This window comes from Danio rerio, chromosome 22, assembly GCF_049306965.1.
Source record: "Danio rerio strain Tuebingen ecotype United States chromosome 22, GRCz12tu, whole genome shotgun sequence".
Classification (NCBI taxonomy): Eukaryota; Metazoa; Chordata; class Actinopteri; order Cypriniformes; family Danionidae; genus Danio; species Danio rerio.
Window position 1 is genome coordinate 20,040,920 of NC_133197.1, and position 21,791 is coordinate 20,062,710.

The 21,791-nt window shown below is 37.7% G+C and overlaps 1 protein-coding gene across 3 annotated transcripts in view; it reads left to right on the top strand.

Moving 5' to 3' along the window:
• The first annotated feature begins 2,780 nt into the window (after positions 1–2,780).
• Positions 2,781–21,791, top strand: part of unc13a (unc-13 homolog A (C. elegans)) — a 59,565-nt gene continuing 40,554 nt past the window's right edge. Inside the window, exons 1-10 of one of the 3 annotated variants that reach the window (XM_068216356.2) lie at positions 2,781–3,128; positions 15,177–15,206; positions 15,306–15,405; positions 17,193–17,310; positions 17,686–17,809; positions 17,895–17,965; positions 18,180–18,234; positions 18,706–18,735; positions 18,882–19,077; positions 20,644–20,763. In XM_068216356.2, the coding sequence (XP_068072457.2) occupies positions 3,107–3,128; positions 15,177–15,206; positions 15,306–15,405; positions 17,193–17,310; positions 17,686–17,809; positions 17,895–17,965; positions 18,180–18,234; positions 18,706–18,735; positions 18,882–19,077; positions 20,644–20,763 (866 nt within the window). In that variant the 5' untranslated portion in view covers positions 2,781–3,106. Of the gene's footprint in view, positions 3,129–15,136; positions 15,207–15,305; positions 15,406–17,192; positions 17,311–17,685; positions 17,810–17,894; positions 17,966–18,179; positions 18,235–18,705; positions 18,736–18,881; positions 19,078–20,643; positions 20,764–21,791 lie in introns of those variants that run through there. The other 2 variants (XM_073936672.1, NM_001045165.1) reach the window with 2 other exon arrangements.

A 21,791-nucleotide genomic window follows, 5' to 3' on the forward strand; every position in this document is an offset into this window, starting at 1 on the left:
TGTCTACCTGCCTAAATGCATTAAGTTACTGCCATGTGATTGGCTGATTAGAAATTTGCATTAACGAGTAGTTGGACAGGCATACCTAATAAAGTGGCCGGTGAGTGTAGGTGTGGTGTGAAGTGGGGTTTTTTATATTTTGATTGATTTTTTTTTTTTTATAGCTGTATTTTTATAATTATTTTATATGGTATGGATGAGCCTTTGGGTTTACATTGACTTCCACTTTATTTAAATAATCAACAGTTGATTTTGTTAAACAACAGAACACTCCACTGAATTCAATGAACTATTGTCACATACAACAGATACATATACAGTCAAAATGAACATTATTAACACATCTTCAACCTTTCTCACATTGCTTTTGCCATAATTTAGAAACATGATCGAATATGATATAAAGTAGGTCAGATAAATTTGAGAGAAAGGTACAGTATGTTATGAATTACTATGAACCAAGAATAATTCAGACAGCATTTACTATAATATTTACCCAATTATCAATACTTTGTTGTCAACCTTTAGTCTCAATGACAGCCCGCAGTCTCTGCTGTCCAACCTTATGAATATTTTTAGGGTATAATATGTCAGTTTACTTTATTAGCTATACTTATAAATCACCTGCACTGTCCTGCACCCCTTATCTAAAAAGTCTAATTATATGTGGTGTTTGAATAATTTAAGGTTTGTACATAAATCCTGTTACACTGGGCCATAATAATTCAGTGACGGAGAATGCATAATGGGCAACATTGTGAGTGCCTTTCACAACCACACATTAATCCTTGACGTCCATTGACTTTCTGTCAGAGTTGAGCAGCAGTCATTCACTGTTAGCAGATACCATTAAAATAAATGAGAAGTGCCTTATGCTGTTTCTTACCTGTCACAAAATTGTCTGTAACATCACTAATAAAGCAGTATTTTTCCCCATCAGAACTAGATCAATTTAAAAAGTCATGTTTAAGGGCAAAAACAACAAATATTCTTAACATACCAGCCAAACTTGTGTTATTTGACTTGTATTTTTGGCTTAAGGTTGCAGGTTTGCCTTTCATAGACTGTAAGCCGTCTTCAATATTGCAACAATTAAAGCTGGTCCATGAACACTTGAAATAAATTGACCGCAACCAACATTATATGCATATCTATATCTAAAAGATGTTGATGGAATTTTTCGTAACTAACATAATACAAATAAGACAAAGGCCTCAGTCACCATTCACTTTCTCAGCTTCTTTTTCTAAAATAAAATGGAGAATAAAGCAGATATTCTCTCATTATAGAGAATGGGAATCTGTCGTGATGTGTTTTCAGACACGTTCAGGAGTGCACAATGTAAACTGATGCAAATTATGACAGAAAAAGCTGACCGTTTCATTTTTAAAACCTTTTGAAAACCACCTTACAAATCCTTTGAATAAAATTTAAATGGGCCAATGTGTAAATACCTTCATAAACACACATTGTGAAGTTGAAAATATGCATTACCTTAAATTCTGTCCCCAGCCAAAACATTCACTAACATTTGTGGGCCTCTCAATAAGCTACTGCAGGGGTTCTCAAACTTTTCAAAAGCCTGATTGATTTGTTGTTGCATGTTGTTATTGTTTTTAAATGTATCTTAAATATTAAGTTGACCATTTCAATGTGGTCATGTCATTGGCCCATGAACATTTCCTGCTTGTTATCAAACTATTCCATAACTGTAACAAGAGATAATTTAATCATAACCTAATGTTAAAACAGCTATCATAACATTATTTATCAATATGTGAAGAGTTCAAATGCAAAAAACTCTAAATGCCATCTGTTTTTTCCTCTAAAATGAGCATTTTTATTAGTATCCTGTGTGTAGGTTCAGTAATTTCACTTTTATGTCATAGAATAAGTGCTTTTCATGGTCTTTAAAGTAAAATAACTCAACATAAACAAAGAAGGGGGAGAGAAATGCTAATATTTTATGCTAATTTCAGATGGCACTTAAAAGGTTTTTCCATCTGAACTCTTCATGTGGCTCTTCTTTGATTCTCGGAAGCTATAGAAATTGAAAATGTAAAACAGAAAATATAATGAGACCATTGTTTTTGTTAGCATCCCTCAAAATGGTCTATATATTAAATATTTTTAACGTTAAAAACTATTTATCTTCTGTAGGTTATGATAAATATGGTAATTCTAATAATTTAATAGCATGTATGAGATTTTTGGAACCCACCTCATTATATCACGACCCACACTTTCAGAATCACTGAGCTACTGCAAGAAAATGTTTCCATAAGTGCTTTCCCTCTTTATTTGTAGTGTGAGCACTTACCGTAGTCTATTGCTGATGAATGTGTGTTATAATAAATCAACAGAGAGCAATGGGATCCTGGTTCCAATGTATTCCCACTGTAATGACACATTCCCATTCTTTATAATGCAGTTCTGTCATTAAACATCTTTGACAGAAGAAACAAAGTAAATGAATCTTGAGCAGCATAGGGATAGGTGAATAATAATATGTGTAGTTTGATATATGTTTGATGAACTATGCCTTTAAATGGGGTTTTCAACCGTTACAAAAGCCAACTGAATAGCGTTACCTCAAAGCTCACCATCTAAAGCTTATCTTATGCTTATTATAGAACTCAATTTCAGCAAAGTATCAAATAACATTATTTTAAATGCTCTTAAACTTAATTTAGCTGGTTTAAATAACCAGTGAGGGGCGTAGAGTGGTCCTCGTGCTCTTTCTCCAGCTGGCACATCATCACAGCTCGGACCGTGACGTCACTGTAGTAGCTCTCCTCGCGGCGGCGGTGCTGAACAAGATGGCTGTGCGTCGAGTAACGGGCGGCTGAAAGAACGGCGCTAATAATCGCACAAAACCCGAATAACAGCGCATTATATTGCAAGAGGGGGATTGAAGCATCCCTGGGTTGAATTAGCTGGAAGATTCGGAATAGAAGCTGTAGTATTTTTTTGTATTTTTGGGGTTGTAGCTTTGGTAACAGGAAAAGGGGAGGTTTCTCAACGCATAAAATCCACTAAAAACGTTTTAACAGCAGTTTATTTTTGTAAAATAACAGAAAAGCGCGCGGAAAATACAAATAAAGAGATGTCACTGCTCTGTGTTGGAGGTAAGTGCATTATTTCATGCATGGATGCGTTACTTGCTGCTGGTTATTGGTGATATATGTTTTATTCAATCCTATATTAAGGGTTAAAATGGCACTGTATTAGGAAAATAGCATTATTAACAGAGCATCTGATGATGATTAAATGCATACTTGTGTATAAGAGCATGCATTATTTTCTATATGACTATATCACTGATCAACAATCGATCAAATATGGATCTTATTGTTTTATTTTTAATTATTGGATTGCATTTATCCCAACAAGAAGCTGAACAATAGATCTGCAATGTGGTTTCTTTTCATGTTTAAGTTTATTAAATTATGCATTTAAATATATATGTTTAATTTAAAAAGGCCATTTTCTTCGCAGAAATGCAGTAGAAATGTCTTTGAGATGAGTGTGTTGAATCCACCGTGTTTTAAATGCAGTCAGGATTCAGGGGTGTGTTCCCTTGATATTCCAGATGGAGCTTTAGTTTTGCTCCTCTGCTCAGATGGGATCTGCTTTGATGTATGATACGGCTATTTTTAACTGTGTTTACTGTACAGTGGTTAAATGGGTTTGCAGTTCAAAGCCCTCTTGACTGGGAGAGGTTACAGGTGTTTTATTCTTTGTTGTAATGGCCATCTCTATTTATTCTGCTTAAGTATAGTATCATGTGCAGATGTGTAGGAAAAATTCAGTATGTGGTCTAAATCGACAAATGATTATACAGTTGAAGTCAGAATTATTAGCCCCCCTGATTTATTAGCCCCGTTTATTTATTTCCCCCAATTTCTGTTTAACGGAGAGAATATTTTTTAACACATTTGTAAACATAATAGTTTTAATAACACATCTCTAATAACTGATTTTTTTAATCTTTGTCATGATGACAGTAAATAATATATTACTAGATATTTTTCAATACACTTCCATACTATACAGTTTAAAGTGACATTTAAAGGCTTAACTAGGTTAATTAGGTTAACTAGGCAGGTTAGGGTAATTAGGCACTTGGCAGGTTATTGTATAACGATGGTTTGTTCTGTAGACTATCGAAAAATATATAGCTTAAAGGTGCTAATAATATTGACCTTAAAATGGTTTTTAAAAAGTTAAAAACAGCTTTTATTCTAGCCGAAATAAAACAAATAAGACTTTCTCCAAAAGGAAAAATATTGTCAGACAAACTGTGAAAATGTCCTTGCTCTTTAACATAATTGTGGAAATATTAAAAAAAGGAAGAAAAAAAATCGAAGGGGGCAAATAATTCTGACTTTAACTTTATATAATTAAGTGGTCTCTAACCTTTTCAGGTCAATAACTCTTTTGTAGATGTAATGACAACATGCAATGTGTTGTATAATATTGAATGATGCATGTTGATATCAGAATAAAAAAAATTATTTACAAAAATAGATTGTAGAAATATAAAATTTCATATATGCCTAAATATATTATTTTTCTAAGCACATTTGAAATAATTTAGTATTAAAGTTGACATTTAATGCTAAGAATTTACAGTGAGACATTAAGTTGAACTGAATATTTCAAGTTTGATAATAAATCACAAGAAATCAAAGCACAATTTTAGTTCTGTTTTAATATTGCAGTTATTTCAATGGGGCATCATGGTAGTGCAGTGGGTATTACGATCGCCTCACAGAAAGAAGGTCGCTGGATCGAGCCTCGGCTGGGTCATTTGGCATTTCTGTGTAGAGTTTGCATATTCTTCCAGTATTTGCGTGGTTTTCCTCAGGGTGCTCCTGTTTCCCATACAGTCCAAAGACATGCGCTTTAGGTGAACTGGATGAACGTAGTGTGACTGTGGAAGTGCATGGATGTTTCCTAGTGCTGGGTTGTGGCTGGAAGGGCATCTGCTGCGTAAAACATATGCTGGATAAGTTGGCGGTTCATTCCACTGTGGTGACCCCTGATTAATAAAGGGACTAAGCCGAAAACAAAATGAATGAATGAGTTATTTCAATGTAAAATGTTTGTTAAAATCATAAATAATTGTAATTTATTTTGCGCAGGGAAGAACTTAGCTATTTTTAGCTTTTCATAACTCATTTTGGTTTACTTAAAATTTTTTAAATGATCATTTTAAATGTTTAATTCATATAATATAATGGTGTTTATTTATTATTACAATATTTATTATAATTATAGAAAATTGAGACATCTACTTGAAAGTTAAATAATTATTTTACCACTTAAAAACATAGACAGCGATGCGTTTGGTTTAAAATGAGTGCTTTTTATTTCTTTAACTTTAGTTGCTGTTTAATTTATCATTAAAATAGCCTTTGCTTCAATTAATTGTTTTTTAAAAACAGTTTTCAAATTGGTTTTTATCTGTAATTGGCATATTTCATGTATGTAAACACAAATGCTGTAAATTGTTCTTAATGAACTACAGCATAAAGCAGTGCTATAATATACAAGATTTTAGATTTGTTAAATATCAAGAGCCTGAGAGTGTTAACAGCCTCTATAATGATGCAAATCCTTGGCCGGATGTCTTTTGACATGCACTTATTGTTAGCCTTTTTTGGGCTGCAGTTTGCATAGCCCGTGTGCACTTGCCCTGCTCAGTTCCTGATTGCCATTTAATGCATGATGCCATGCAAGTAAGATTGGTGGACAGTTGTAGAAGATTCCTCAACAATACTGGAAGCCACGTTTCTTTAAACACATCCCACACAGACATTCTAATCCATGGCACGTCTGCCACCGCTCTGTAATTAAACAGGCAGCGGATTCACAACCAGTGTCCGAAAGTGACAGTGGGTGTGTGGGCGGGTGTCACATAGACTGGCATCATGCTTGGCGCTTGCCTCCGTAACCTGAGCAGATGTACAGTAAGGCTTGCCTAATTCCCCTCGGATGTGTTTTGATGATGTTGAAAGTCTTGAAATTCTCTTACATAACCATCTTTTTGGTGAATTTTAATGGGGCTTTCTTAAGCAATGCTTAAAATGCCTGAATTTTGTTAAAGAAAGCATGCTAGGCTATTACTTAAGCCTAGAAACTATGAGTTGAGCAAAATTTCATGAGATGATTAAAATCAGTGTAAACCGAAAGTTGCTAGGACTTTTATTTCAGTATGTTGATGTACTTCTAACTACAACAGAATATCAAATAGGGGCGGGTTTTTTTTACACGTTTTTTTCTTATAGTAAGATAATATTAAGAGGGGCGTGGTTAGGAATATAGTAGCGATGTCGTCAAACTGATGTAAACAAAGAAAACTTGGCACTCCAAACGATGATGAACAATAAAACAAACATTTCTTTTTATTTATTTGTTTTTTTGTGGATTAACTTGCACAAAAAAATATTATAGAGTGTAAACCTATGGAATGTGAGCTAGCAAAATAAACATATTATAATTTCGTTTCACACAGACTTCAAAATGGATCTATGTCGGAAGTCTTCCGGGAATGTGTTTGTGAGGATTCAAAATGTTTGTTTGTAAGTCCATACTATAAAGGCGCTTTCAATTTTTCATTGGAAACAAAAATGTAGTTTTTGTAGGTTTCTTTAAATGTAAATGAGCTGCTACTCTCCACCCCCTTTCCAGAAAAGGGTGGAGCTTTTGCAGTCTGTACCTCACACACTTTGCCAAAAACAAAACCTGTTTGATTTGATCATGGTGGCTCAGTGGTTATTACTGTCGCCTTACATTAAGAAGGTCGCTGGTTCGAGCCTCGGCTGGGTCAGTTGGCATTTTTATGTGGAGTTTGCATGTTCTTCCTGTGTTTGCGTGGGTTTTCTCCTGGTGCTCTGGTTTCCCCCACAGTCCGAAGACATGCGCTATAGGTGAATTGAATAAACTAAATCGGCCGTAGTGTACTGTATGTGTGTGAATAAGTATGGGTATTTCCCAGTACTAGGTTGCAGCTGGAAGAACATCCGCTGTGTAAAACATCTGCTGGATAAGTTGGCGGTTCATTCCGCTGTGGCGACCTTGATGAATAAAGGGACTAAGCTGAAGAAAAATGAATGATTTGATTACATGAGGTTTGTGCCTTTTTCACGTTTTTTTATGCTAAAATTGTCAAGTAAACATAAGATTATGTCCAGTTCACCTAAACACAGATTTCACCATAGTAGGATGAGCGTGTACCCAAAATTCAGACCAATAAAAAAGTGCAAATACCATTGTTTAAGCTGTTGATTTTAATGCGTACAAATGAACTCCTGGACATTCTTCTAAATATCTATTTTTGTGTTCCACGGAGGAAAGAATGTCATACGAAAAATTCTAAAATGTAATTATTTTGCCTTTAGGAATCAGGTTCATAGCTCATTTTATTTGAACTAAATTGAACTAAAATACCTAAATATATGACAGAATTTTAGCTAACACTACACAGTTACCATGTATATTTCATTAGTCAGAGATATAAGCAGAAAATCATATGTAAGAATTACATAGTTTAATATTTTTTTCTTACAATATGTCTTTGATATCAAAGTCAGCTTTATTGTCAATTCAACCACATGTACAGGACATACACAGAATCAAAATTGTGTTACTCTTAGACCCTAGGTGCATAATAGATTATATTAATACAAAAAGTTGAATAAAAAAATACAATTGCACATATAATCTCAAAATATAATTAAAAATATAAATTTTATACAATACAATTATAATTAAGGACACATGGCAACACCAACAGTATATAGTGCAAAAAGGTTGAAAGTATGATAAAGTGACAGTGTCTTAATAATATACAGGTAGGAGGTAATTACCAGTCCACTGTAACAGAGTGACCGATGCAGATGTGTAAGTGTGATTGCATTTGTGTCAGATTCCAAATGTGCCACACATGTAAACTAATACACACTTCCACATCTGTATCGGTCACTTTCTGTAACATTGGACTTCTAGTTGCCTCATACTACCTCCCTGTATATTATTTGCATTCAGGAGAAAATAACTACACAAAGTGGACTAATACAGCAAACTCTGAAGTACCTCATGGAAATGCAATATTTGGTTGTTATACTATTTGTATTTTTCCATTTTATTCAGTAAAATGTGTATTTTGTTGATTGTTTTAACCCTTTTTATTGTTAAGTAAATCATTTGAAAACGTTTTTGGTTACTGCAATAAAAAACAGACAAAACCAATGATGTCTATGTAGATGACTTTAAAAAAAAACAGGCAAAAAGGGTCACCAAAGTGGATTAAACTCCCAACAAATAGTATAATGTGATGACTAAATTACTGAAATTGTAAAAAAAAAAAAAAAATTACAAAAATAATAAAGCAAATTCATATTGTTAATATAAAGCCATAAAAATAACAAAAATAAATAAAATAATATAAATAAAAATGAAATAATTTATTTAATAATAAATAAATTATAGCAATTGGCATGTGATAGACCCCCAATCAAAAAAAAATGTTTCTTAACAATCCATATCTCATCTCCTCAGGAAAAATAAGCTTTATTCCCTGAATTCCAACATCCAGATAATTAGTTTGCATCCTGCAGTTCATCACTGATGGATTGCCTTAAACACCTGCATGGTAAATCCGAGCTCTCTTTGAAGCATGTTTTAATATCATCCCTTTATGCCAAGCTTTTAGCCCTCACCCCGAAATACCCCTTCACTCACATTCACCCTGAAGTGGTTATTTTTAGTGTCAGGATGTAGCTTTCTCTGCCTGCGCTTGGCTACACAGAGAGATTAATGGAGCGCGAGAGGAAGCGGGGAAGAGATAAAGAGGCAGCACACGTGCATGCCAGCCACATGGCAGGAAATGGTGCGTGGGAGCATAAGAGAGGATACCCTGGCAGGGGAAGGCGGAGGCCATGGCAAATCGTGAGCGGGAACTTTGAGCCTATTATCAACAATGTTTTCCTAACAGTCTGAAGATGCATGTCCACTACAGGGGCAGAAATCTGTTTAGATAAAGCTGTTCTGCTTTGGACTGTAGAAATGTTTAAATGCATGGCCAGTTTAATCGACATCTACACATTTGACAAGGTGCATGAATGCTTACGAGTTACGAATGCACAATATAAAGATTCGTTGTTTGGTGATTCATTCATTCATTTTCAGCTTAGTCCCTTTATTAATCAGGGGTCGCCACAAAGGAATGAACCACCAACTTATCCAGCATATGTTTTACGCAGCGGATGCCTCTCCAGCTGCAACCCATCACTGGGAAACACCCATACACTCTCATTCACACACATGCACGACGGACAATTTAGCTTTCCCAATTCACCTATAGCGTAACTCTTTAGATTTGTGATGAAACGGAGCACCCAGAGGAAACCCACGCCAATGTGGGGAGAACATGCAAACTCCACACAGAAAGGCTAACTGAATCAGCCGAGGCTCGAACCAGCTACCCACTGTGCCACCGTGTCGCCCTTGTCTGGTGTTTATCTTTTCAAATAATGTGAACAATACCAATGCCTAAACTGGAGTTGTAGGTATTTCTTAATTGCCTTACATAAATGTGAAAATTTGAGGTTGTTATCTCTAGTAGGTCTATTACCCTCTCCCAAATCACACCTTCAGGATCTTCCACACTTACATGACATGATTCTGATTTGGCTGTCGGATGGAATCTGGTCTTATTTTGCTTAAATGTGGGTTTGGCAGAAATGTGAGAGTAGTGGCTGGAGAGTTTGCATTTGGGAAAGTACCCTTATAATAGCTAAAATGGCAAATGGGACATCCTTCTGGACCTGGACTTAATTTAGAATTAAGGCCCAATCGCAATTACATTTCTTTTCTATTATAAAAACGACCAATCCTGATCCGTGTATGCATCCATTTTGCTTTTGTAGCTGGTGTATTTTGGGAAATTTTTCAGACCCCTTAGTTTCTAGTGAGGTCCTGGAAAATCCGGTCTTGCTCTGCTTGTGCACAAAACCTCTTGCATATCCCCTCAAATAAACGCTGCTCAAGCACAGATCTTCTTGTGCGCTCTCAAATAAACGCTGCTGAAATGCGATTTAGTGCGTTTATGTATGAGTAAAGTACTCAAGTAGTTGAGTATGTCTCCAACATTTATTAGATTTTCTAGAAATGTTTATGTATGTTTCCAAAAGACTTATAGAGCGGCATTTATGCGTCCTGAAGTAAAATGAAACGGCTATAAACTCCAGCAAGATAAAGTCATTATATGCAGAACCACAGACCTTTATCTATAAATAAATTTAAAATATTGAAACTGTGTTTATCATAACTAAAAGTCATGTCGTGTTTGCTGGCCTCACGAATCACGCACCTGTCAGTCAGTCAGTCAGTCAGTCAGTCAGTCAGCACGTGACCTCAAAGGGTTAAACAAATAGCGCACAGCACTACTATGGTTACAGAAAAGTTTGCGCTGTTATAATTCACTTACCTTTTAATACATACTGGTGAAATTATAATCCGTTAATAAAAAACAACAATGACTGAATGTTTTGAATGAGAAGCTGGAAGTAGCCGTGTTATTTTGATGTGGTGCCACGTCATGGAAGAATGAATGTAGCAGAAACCATGCTCTGCGTAAAGACTTCACAAATATACGTTGCACCATATAAATAAAACAGATTTTAATATGAATTTTAGCATATAAACACCCTTAATGTGTTTATTCATTTATTAAGATTTTCGTGGTAATGGTTATATTCACCGTTTCATTTAGGGAAACTCTTGAGATTAATAAGTTATATCTCTGAACTTTAATAATAAACCTATATAAAATGCAGTGCTTCCCACCTCCAGTTGCAATGACTCCTGGGACTTCTAGAGCGAGTTCGGTGCTCAAGTCTGCATCCATGCATCCTCGATATTAAGAACACATGCGGGAAGTTTCACGCGTCCTCTGTTCTTGCGATCTTGAGTATTGTAACTGAACTTTGGCGGCTGATGATGACGTTGCACGAGGACGCAAGACCGCTGAAGAACGCATATTGAGAAACAGTGTTTGTCAATTCCTGGAGGGCCACAGCTCGGCACAGTCTTACTCCAACCCTTATCAAACACAGCAGATTCAAATAATCGAGCTGCTCAAAAGAATCTTGAACACTTTGATTAGTTGTATCAGCTGTGTTTGATTAGGGTTGAAGCCAAACTGTGTCGAGCTGTGGCCCTCCAGGAATTGACGTTGATACCTATGGGAGAAGGGATAGAATTGGGATTGGACCTTAGTGTGCCATTGGGGTAACAGTGTCGCCAACTTGTAGCCAAACTAGTCATTGCAAAATCCAAGGCACATATGTGAGCTGAGCATACATAATTATACCAAAAAATAGGTTGTATACTATACAGAACTTTTCCACACCCATTGATGTGCATGTAAATACTGAAGGATACTTAAAGCAAGACCATGCCGTTTTGTTGTTGATGTACTTGATTTATTCCACTTAAAATAATCATAGCTGTTGGTGCCTATAGCCTTGTGGGCAGTGGAATCAGTGGCAATCATAAGGCCTGTATTTTGTGCACCTGTCACTGTCTGCCATTTTGTCCGACAGGCATTGTAGTAAAATTAATTTGGCAATAAACATGAAAAATGATGGAAATGTGCTTGTATGGGACTTGCATCAGATTGAAGTTAGTAATATTCTCTATATTCTTGGTGAGTGCACAAAAAGATTGGATGGCTGATACTCAAAGGTTGACGGACATAGAGGGTCATTCTAAAATGAGTGAACACAATATACTGTGGATAAACTTTGTTTTTCATGCCATATAGCTCACGTACTCTAAAACAATGGTCTCAAACTTAATTCCTGGAGGGCCGCAGCTCTGCATAGTTTAGCTTCAACCAGCTCACTCACACCTACTTAATAGTCTCTAGTAGTGTTGAACACCTTAATTAGTTGCGTCAGCTGTGGTTGATTAGAGTTGTAGCAAAATAGTGCAGAGCTTTGGCCCTCCAGGAATCGAGTTTGAGATCTATGCTCTAAAACGAACTGTTCTTAGATTATTAGTCCTCCTCCCATCCAATTTCCTGCTAGATTATAAAGCAGGTTATCTTTGGTCAGCCTGGTTTACCAGAAAGTTCTTGGTTGTCTAGTGGCTTCAATTAGTTTTGACTAAGCTGATCTGCCAGGTAGATTACCACCAAACATGGACAAACATTCTCTATTCTCAGCAGGGAAATGATGTTCGATGTCCCCCAAGCAATCAATTGATGACTTGCAGTGTGCTGGCAAACAGGCAAATTGGTTTGTTTATGGTTTTACCTCTCAATCATATGCTTCAGATACCGTACATTAGAGCTATTTTCAGGTGTTAGAATTGCCAGTTAGTAAGCGTTTTAGAGGAAGTGAGAAATTCTGCATTGAATTTAGAGAGGAATGCCGACTGTGATGGATTACAGTGGAAGGCTGTAAATTATTTTAAGGTCCCCTTAACTCAGGGACGCTTTTACCCACACTGAATAGGGGAGTATGAATTATGAATGGGACCGTTGACGTCACTGGGCTTTAAAAAGGAGCTCAGTTGGAGAACAGTTTTTTTTTCCAGATTTCCCCTAAGCAAAAGTAACAGAGACTGTCTCTCTATTCCTCCCTGCAGTTTCATAACCACTCAAACTGTTCATAATCAGTGCAGGAAACAGAAGATTTAGCTTTTTTGAGCTCTTGTTTTTCTTATGTAGCTTAACATTCAGGATTTAAAGCCTTTTTTAGGTTTTAATGAGTAATTATTTTTTCATTTTTACTGGTAATTACAGTGATAGTATTGGTAATTTTTGGATTCTTTGATATCACTCTATTTTTTGTAGTTATGGAAGAAGATCCTTATCTTTATGTACTATTTACATCTTCTTAGTACTATTTGCACACTCACTGGCCACTTTATTAGGTACACCTTAAAAGTACCAGGTTAGACACCCTTTTGCCTTCAGAACTGCTTTAATGGCTTCAACAAGGTACTGGAAATATATTCATCAGAGATTTTGATCCATATTGACATGATAGCATCACACATTTGCTGCAGATTTGTCGGCTGCACATCCATGATGCGAATCTCCCGTTCCACCACATCCGAAAAGGGCTCTATTGGATTGAGATCTTGTGACTATGGAGGCCATTTGAGTGCAGTGAACTCACTCTAATGTTTAAGAAACCAGTCTGATATGATTCGGGCTTTATGACATGGCGCGTTATCCTGCTGGAAGTAGCCATCAGAAGATAGGTATTCTCTGGTAATAAAGAGATGGACTAGGTCAGCAACATTACTCAGGTAGGCTGTGACTTTGACACGGTTCAGTTGGTACTAATGGGCCCAAAGTGTGCCAAGAAAATATCCCCCCCACACCATTACACCACCACCACCAGCTTGAACAGTTGATATGAATACAGATGTTGAAGGCAGGATGGATCCATGTTTTCATGTTGTAAATGCCAAGATTTGATCCTTCAATCCAAATGTTGCAGCAGAAATCAAGACTCATTAGACCAGGCATTGTTTTCCAATATTCTATTGTCCAATTTTGGCGAGCCTGTGTGATTTGTAGCCTCAGTTTCCTGTTCTAAGCTGACAGGAATGGCACTCGGTGTGGTCTTCTGCTGCAGTAGCCCATCTGCCTCAAGGTTGGACATGTTTAGCACTCAGAGATGCTCTTCTGCAGACCTCAGTTGTAACGAGTGGTTATTTGAGTCACCAATGCTTTCCTATCAGCTCGGACCAGTCTGGCCATTCTCCTCTGACCTCTGGAATCAAGAAGGCATTTGCACCCACAGAACTGCCGCTCACTGGATATTTCTTCTTTTTCGCACCATTCTCTGTAAGCTCTAGAGATGGTTGTGCATGAAAATCCCTGTAGTTCAGCAGTTTCTGAAATACTCAGACCAGCCTGTCTGGGACCAACAACCATGCCACATTCAAAGTCACTCAAATCACCTTTCTTCCTCATTCTGATGCTCGGTTTAATTTGCAGCAGATGGTCGTGACCATGTTTATATGCCTAAATGCATTGAGTTGCTGCCATGTGATTGGCTGATTAGAAATTTGCGTTAACAAGCAATTGGACAGGTGTACCTTATAAAGTGGCTATTGAGTATGTAAGTGATGGGTTCATATTGGTCTGTTAAACAGTTGTGTGAGGAGAGAACATTAGAATAGAACACATTTAAGTCTGTATTTTCCCATGAGAAAACACACTCTCTGTTAGAAAATGACCATGAGTCTTGCCACTGTTAGAATATAAAGAAAGGAGAGTTTCACCACAGATATCACCTGCCGGGAAAATAAGAGAGATAATGGTGGCAGCCGTATAAGAACCACTAAGTAGTAGTTTATGTTTTGATATAGTATCAGAAATAGTATCAGTATTATAATTTGCATCATTAAATTAGATTAGACCGACTGCAGTCAAAGAACTCATTGTAAGTTTTAATTGTGGAGACTCTTAGAAGCGGGGAAATAACTCAAGATAAGAACACAGGTGTAGATAGCCCCTAGAAATATTTAAAAATACTGGGTTTAGACTGCTTGAGCCGGCATCTGATTGTTTGTATCGTGGTGCTGTTGCAATAATATGCTTATCTTTATTTTATTTTGAATAGCTTCAGAGAATTATAACAATTTTCCAGGACATGGTGACAACACGTCCTAAATTAACAATAGAACCTTGGTACATTTTATCATGGTATCCATGGTATCTTGTTCAGGTTTTACAGAACATAAACGGTAGTACTTTTTTCTTTTAAAAACATTTCAGTACATAGGACTGTTTTATTAGATTGCTAAAATTTGTTCAGACTAAGAAATAAAAATGAGTCTTTTCAGAAATATTCATAAGAAATGTTCTTTTTGGAACCCAATCTGGTTCTTCTATGACTTCACTGTTAAAATCCTGTTTTGAAACTTTTATTTTTAAAAGTGTTTTTCCAAAATGTGTCTTATAACACTTACCCTGAAAGAAAATAAATAGCTGCAAAGTGGAGTCTAGGGCCTGGAGAAATTCCTCTCGCACAAATGCAAATATGCTGACATTGAATCTCAAATGCCCTGCCTGATATGTAAAGTGTGATTATTTTTAATGCGTATGTTTATCTCTTATTTACATACACGTCTCTCTGTTACAGTGAAGAAAGCCAAGCTCGATGGACCACAAGGTAAGCCTGACATCTCACTGTAACTGATTTTCCACACATAACATAAATATCTATTGTGTTTATTCGGAAGTCTATTAAACTCCCTGATTTTCCATGCAGAGAAATTCAACACCTACGTGTCACTGAAGGTTCAAAATGTGAAAAGCACCACCATAGCTGTGCGAGGCAGTCAGCCATGTTGGGAACAGGACTTCATGTTGTGAGTTCTCTTCCTCTTTTGTGGTATAAAGAAGGGCCAGAAAAATCTTCAGAGAGAGAGTAAGCAGGCGTTCTTATGTTAATGTTTGACTGATACATTGCATAGACAGGCTCCTGATGTGCATACATAATGCTTGTTCCCAAGTAGTAATGCTGAGAATGCAGTGATCTTGATCTGAATTGTGTTTAGCCGCATTCCATAATATTGTGTAAATCTAAGCTCAAGGGCTAGAAACATACATGCATGGAATGTTTTGCACCTTAAGACTCAGCAGATAAAGAGATTTGAGAAAGGACTATTTGTGTTTTCTCTAATATTTGCCCTTCCTTAGGTAGTGGTATTCAGGTAGTACCCCTAACGCTTTCACTGTCAATGGTCCAGAAGTTACCTAGCATTTGCAAATAAATATAAGTTGAACTTGAAACAATGCGTGTTTGGACTAGATGTAGCTAAAAAAGTTGTTCAAAAGCAAAACAAAGCAATTATTGTGCTTTAGGTATTTACTTTATTATGACATTAGAATCTGCTAATTTGATTGGTTGCAACCTTTCAATAATGCCCTAGTAACCACCCAGAACCATATCAACCACCTAGTAATCAGTCAGAATAATATAGCAACGCATTCACCACTTTCATTGTCCTTTAAATGTAAAAATATCATACAGTCAAGCCTGAAAGTATTCTTACCTCTGGGATATGCTGGACTGTATATCAATTTAGAGGCTTTTGAGACACCGAAAGCTTGAAAAAAATTGACAACAAAGAATCCTATAGAATACATTTGGTGGATGCTGCAAAATTCTTGCCAACCTCATCTTGAGTCATCTATAAGCCTGATCTGCTTCAGCTCCTCTTTATCTCACTCTGCAATGTCTAATATGGAACCACCTCCGTCCAAGATTAACTCCCATGGTCTGTAAGGGGGATTAGTTTTGATATTAAAGTTAAGGCTTTTATTAGGATTTGATGAAGCTTTAGAAGCTGTATTACTGTAAAGTTTCGATTTCAGTGTCACTAGAGATGGCCAAGGCACAAATGGCATTGTTGTCTGCACCCTGGTTTAGCTTTTGATGCTTTTTCAATTCAGTTCAATTCAATTCATCTTTATTTCTATAGCGATTTTGCGATGTAGATTGTGTGGCAGCCTAACATAGAAGTTCTAGATAAATTGAAACAGTGTCAGTTCAGTTTTCAGAGTTGAAGTTCAATTTAGTTCAGTTCTCTGTGGTTTAATTTTCACTGCTGAAAGTCCAAACACTGAAGAAAAAAAATTATCGATGCACAGTTCCACAAGTCCCAAACCAACCAAGCAAGTGGTGACAGTGGCGAGGAACAAAACTTCACCAATTGATAAAAGTGAAGAAACAAAACTTAGAGAAAAACCAGGCTCTGTTGGGCACAACCATTTCTCCTTTGCCCAAACTTCATGTGCAGAGCTGCAGTCTAGGCACCAGAGGCTAGAGAACACTGGACATTCATTGTTGAGAACTGCAGGTGTGGTCACCGGCAGGTGATCAGGCTGCCCCACGGGATCATTGCGAAGACTCGTCTGTCACTGAGGTCTTTCAGGAATCAGTCTCATGACCACCACAACATTAGCTCAGGATATGGCCTGGTCCAAGATTATGGATACCTTGGCATCTTCTGGGCAATTTTTCATTAATAGTTTGACATTTAAAAGTAATCTTTGTTTGTTTTCTGCTCGTCTTAACAGAGTTTAGTCATCATATTAACGTACCAAATATGAATCTCTTTGTCTTAATGTTACCCTTCACTCTGTCTTTCAGTGAGATTAACAGACTGGATCTGGGCCTGACAGTGGAGGTATGGAACAAAGGACTGATCTGGGACACCATGGTTGGCACATTGTGGATCCCTCTGAGCAGCATTCGACAGTCCAACGAGGTACAGCCCAGATGGCCGGCCTGGCCCCCAACAGCTTGCAGCTTTTCTCACCCTCTGTAGAGCTATATGTGGAGATCGGTAGCTAATGCCTGGCATTGGTTCTCATTGCAAACATGTTGCAGAAACTATTCCCTGTTGTTACTCTGACTCTAATTGCTAATATTTGTTAGAATTACCATTAGAAATTATTTCTGCAATGTTCTGCTATGTTGCCTAAAATGCTTGTTGTTTGGAAATAGCAGTGATACCTTAGTAATTATTTTAAGAGGCATTTAGAACAGGTGTAGTTTTGTACCTCGATAGTTGAGCCAAACCAAAATGCATACTTTTTCTCTGATTTCAGATATACCATTATTTTTTTCTCTTGTGTTGTAGGAAGGTCCAGGTCAATGGCTGACTTTAGATGCCCAGGTCATTATGGCTGAGAATGAAATATGTGGCACCAAAGATCCTACATTCCATCGAGTGCTATTAGATACACGATTTGAACTCCCATTAGGTATCCTTGATTTTGTTTTTCATAGCTTTCTCCAATATTGTATTTGCTCCACACTTGTCTCAAGTTATACATTTTGTACTTCCAGATATACCAGAGGAGGAAGCTCGATACTGGGCCAAGAAATTGGAGCAGCTCAATGCCATGAGGGACCAAGATGTGAGTCTTCTTATTCAGCTCTAGTTTTGTTGTGTTTACAATCCTCCCCAGAGCCTAAGGGCAGAACAGGTATTAATATGAGTCTATCAAGGAAATGCATTTTTTTTAAATTTGCCTTCTGAACTACTGACCTATTAAAATTAAGTCTATCACCTATTTCTTAGACTCTTTAGATTCCTAGACTCATTAATTTCTTTATTTGCTCATTTTCCAGTACACATTCCAGGAGGAGCACGAGAGACCACTTCCAATGCCATCAACTCAGTGCTGTGAGCTTTCATGCGCTACTCACACTCTCACTATAAATTGCATGCCCCCTAGGTAGGCTGATGTGTACAGAACCTCATTAGAAGACCAATTGCCCCATCAGTAGGTCCAATATAAGCTTAATCTCTGAGCACTAGATCAATTATTTATCAAGATGTAAAGAGATTTCCTGGACAATGTTCAGTTATATTTGACACAGGTTTAGGATGAGTGGAACATTTGCTTGCCAACAGGTCATTTGTTATTGCTTCAAATAAGAGCCATTAATCATTAGTATAAAGTATTTCTGGGCAAGGTCTCTTTCTTGCACTACCAACATCCAAATTTATGCCTATGTCACACCTGGTAATTTTACAACACAGATTTATAACAAAGTGCTTGCTCATGGTCACACAGGAATGTGTTCCACAAAGATTTATTTCCATCACAACTTCTTGGCCTTCTTCTGATTTTTGTGTTTATTCTTCTCACAGGTAACTGGAGTCTATGGGGGGACCAACAAAGTAAGCATAATTTGTTCCATAGAAAATACACAAAAAGACTATAATTGATGCTTATTGGAGGACTGAACTGAAACATTCCTATTAACCAATCAGTCTATTGGGTTAATCAACACAGTTTACATTTAAAATCTGCCCTTGCTCCTCAGATGATGATCCAGACAGTGCTGTGGATGATCGAGACAGTGATTACCGCAGTGAAACCAGCAACAGCATCCCCCCTCCTTTCTACACCACATCCCAACCCAACGCATCCATGCACCAATACCCCATCCGACAAATGCAACATGGATCCCGCTACAACGAAATGCACGACTACGACTATGATAACCAGAGGGCAATTAGGTATATTATCCCAATTTTTAAGTGTGGAGTAGTGTCTAATGCTAGCCACTTTAGCATATATAATCTAGTAAAAGCATTTACTGTGTTTGTACAACTTTCCTCTGTTCTTACTCCTATGCATTGATGACTGTATACAAGCCTTGGATGAGCGGACATTGTATACACTTCATGGGTTTGGAGCCAACCTGTGTCATATCTGAATGCATTGTTTTCCCTCAAATTGTTCGTTTTGGTCCTGTTCTCTTCAAAACGAGCTTGTTTCTCATGTACATTTAGTCTTCCAAAAGTAGTATTCTCAACATTCTTGAATTGCATGCTAAAGACTTTGTGCTCTAATCTTTGGCCCTGTCCCAAATGGTTTCTTAAGGTCGGTACACACCGAGCTGATGTAAAACAACTAGCACAGATGAAACCCAACCATGTTGTCACCTCACTTTGGCTCATGTCTTTCCACACCAGCAGTGGGCAGTATATGTTACCTCGTTCACAACGGGAAACCGGAACTTTCGACATGCATGTGTAAAGAGTAAACAAAGCAGCGTTCAGTACAGTTATAACAGTAATTGTCATTCACCACAGAAGGATTTGCTCCTAATAATCCAATAATCTGGGGGGCACGGTTGCACAGTGCGTAGTTGCCTCACAGCAAGAAGGTTGCTGGTTTGAGCCCCAACTGGCTCAGTTGGCATTTCTGTGTGGAGTTTGCATATTCTCCCCATGTTCATGTGGGTTTTCTCCATTTCCGGTTTCCCCGACAAGCCCAGAGACATGCGCTATAGATGAATTGGGTAAGCTAAATTGTCCGCTAATGACCCACTGATTTGAGACGAATTTAAAATGTTACGAAACACCAACATGGTTCGGCTAAAGATCAACTTCAAGAAAAGTGGCCCTGGGACTAAGAGTAAGCTAATATTCCAAATAATTTGCAAATATCTGAGAAATGTAGCAAACTTACAGCCGGCCTCTTGTAAGTCACTTGCTGAATTCGTTGCTGAATAAACAGTCAGAGCACTTTTTTTTCATGACCGCTGACCTTAATTCTACATGCTAAATTTAGCCAACAATCTTCGTGGTTAACCCAATGAAAAGCGACTTGAGGAACACACCAAACCAACTAGATGGACCAATGAAGCCCAATGGCTGACCATCGGCTTGGTGTGTCCCGACCTTGAGGCTCTTGTGGACCATCTCCATGTCAGTTTACCACACAGACTATTTGGTAATATTACTCCTTTATGTGATCCCTAAGGAGTCTTCAAAATAACTCATAAGAAGCCTTCAATAAGTCTAAATGTCAAACTAGGGTTTCATGGACTTGAAAGAGGCATGTAAGAGAAGACCATGAGATTGCACCACTTGGGATAGGGCCTGTTAAAACATTTAAACTCATTAATGGACAAATCCTGATCCCAGCTTGATTGGAGTCTCTTGGTTAAACATTGCCTTTAAGTTGGCTCATCTTCCGTCCAATGTGAGCTGTTGAGGTGAGATGAAAAACCATTAAAATAGACATTACTCATGCTCCTCCTCTTCCTGCTCCCCCATCCCCTTCCCTCCCACCAGACGCTATGATAGTTTAGACTCCGCCACCAACGGCCGCAGCGATCTCGATTCGGCTTCTGGCTCAAGCAGGCGGACCAGCCGCCAGTACTCCTTAGACAGTAGGCACTCGCTCTCTGATAGGTGGGTCTTCGTAGCTCCTACACCTCCACCCTCTTCCACCACCTTCTCCTGCTCTTCTTCCTGCTCCAGCCTGTGATTCCGTCCCGCTGTGATGATGTCGTGGAACTGGACTTGTCTGGTCCTGTGGTCCTCGCTATGCTTGCCATGCATGCGCACCAATCCTTCTTTTACATACATGGTCTATTGATATATATTTACTCTATCTATACATTTTTGTATATATCTATGTCTTTATCATGATTGCTGTTTACCTTTTAATGGTCTGTCATGTGGTTTTAGATAATTGTCTCACAAACTTTTTTATGTGTCTTCTGTACTGTGCAATCAGAATTGGGTACAATCCTCACTAGCTTGGGAAAACAGTTTTTTTATAAAGTGTGTTATTTGCCTGCTTTATGCCTGACAGATTTGGAGAATAATGCTGTAATTTCCAAAGCCTAGTGTGCACTAATTACATAGCCTTTAGACACACTATGCTATGTGTGGGCAGCAGGCGTGACCATGTCGATGGCTGTGACAGAGACCAGGGAATGTGCACACCACTGATTTACCCTCTTGGTGTCTGATGGACCAAGCATTTCCAAAAGCTGTTATGTTTTGCGTGGAAAGCCGGAAATAAAGCCCTGTGTGTGTCTTGAGAATTTATGGGTTTGTGTGCTAGGGAGTGAGAAAAGGTGACAAGGATATATGACTAACTGGCAGAAAGACTTGACAGAAGTGTGATTGTTTGTGTAATTATGTGTGTGTCCCATGGCTCTCGTATTTCTTCCAGTCTGAAGCCCAGGCAGGTTTTGGCTCACAGCCTATTACACACACCATTGTTATCGCTTCTGATTCTTCATGCATTACTAAATCTTATGTCTCATAATCAATAATGTGTGTGTGTGTGGCAGCCCGTCTTTTCTTACTCATTCCAATTTTTCAATCTCTCTACACCTAATTGGCTCATTCATCACAGAGGATAAATAGTCTTCCTTTGTTTAGGGTGTCACAGGAAAATGCTGCGTCCCCTTTTCTGTCAGCTCAGT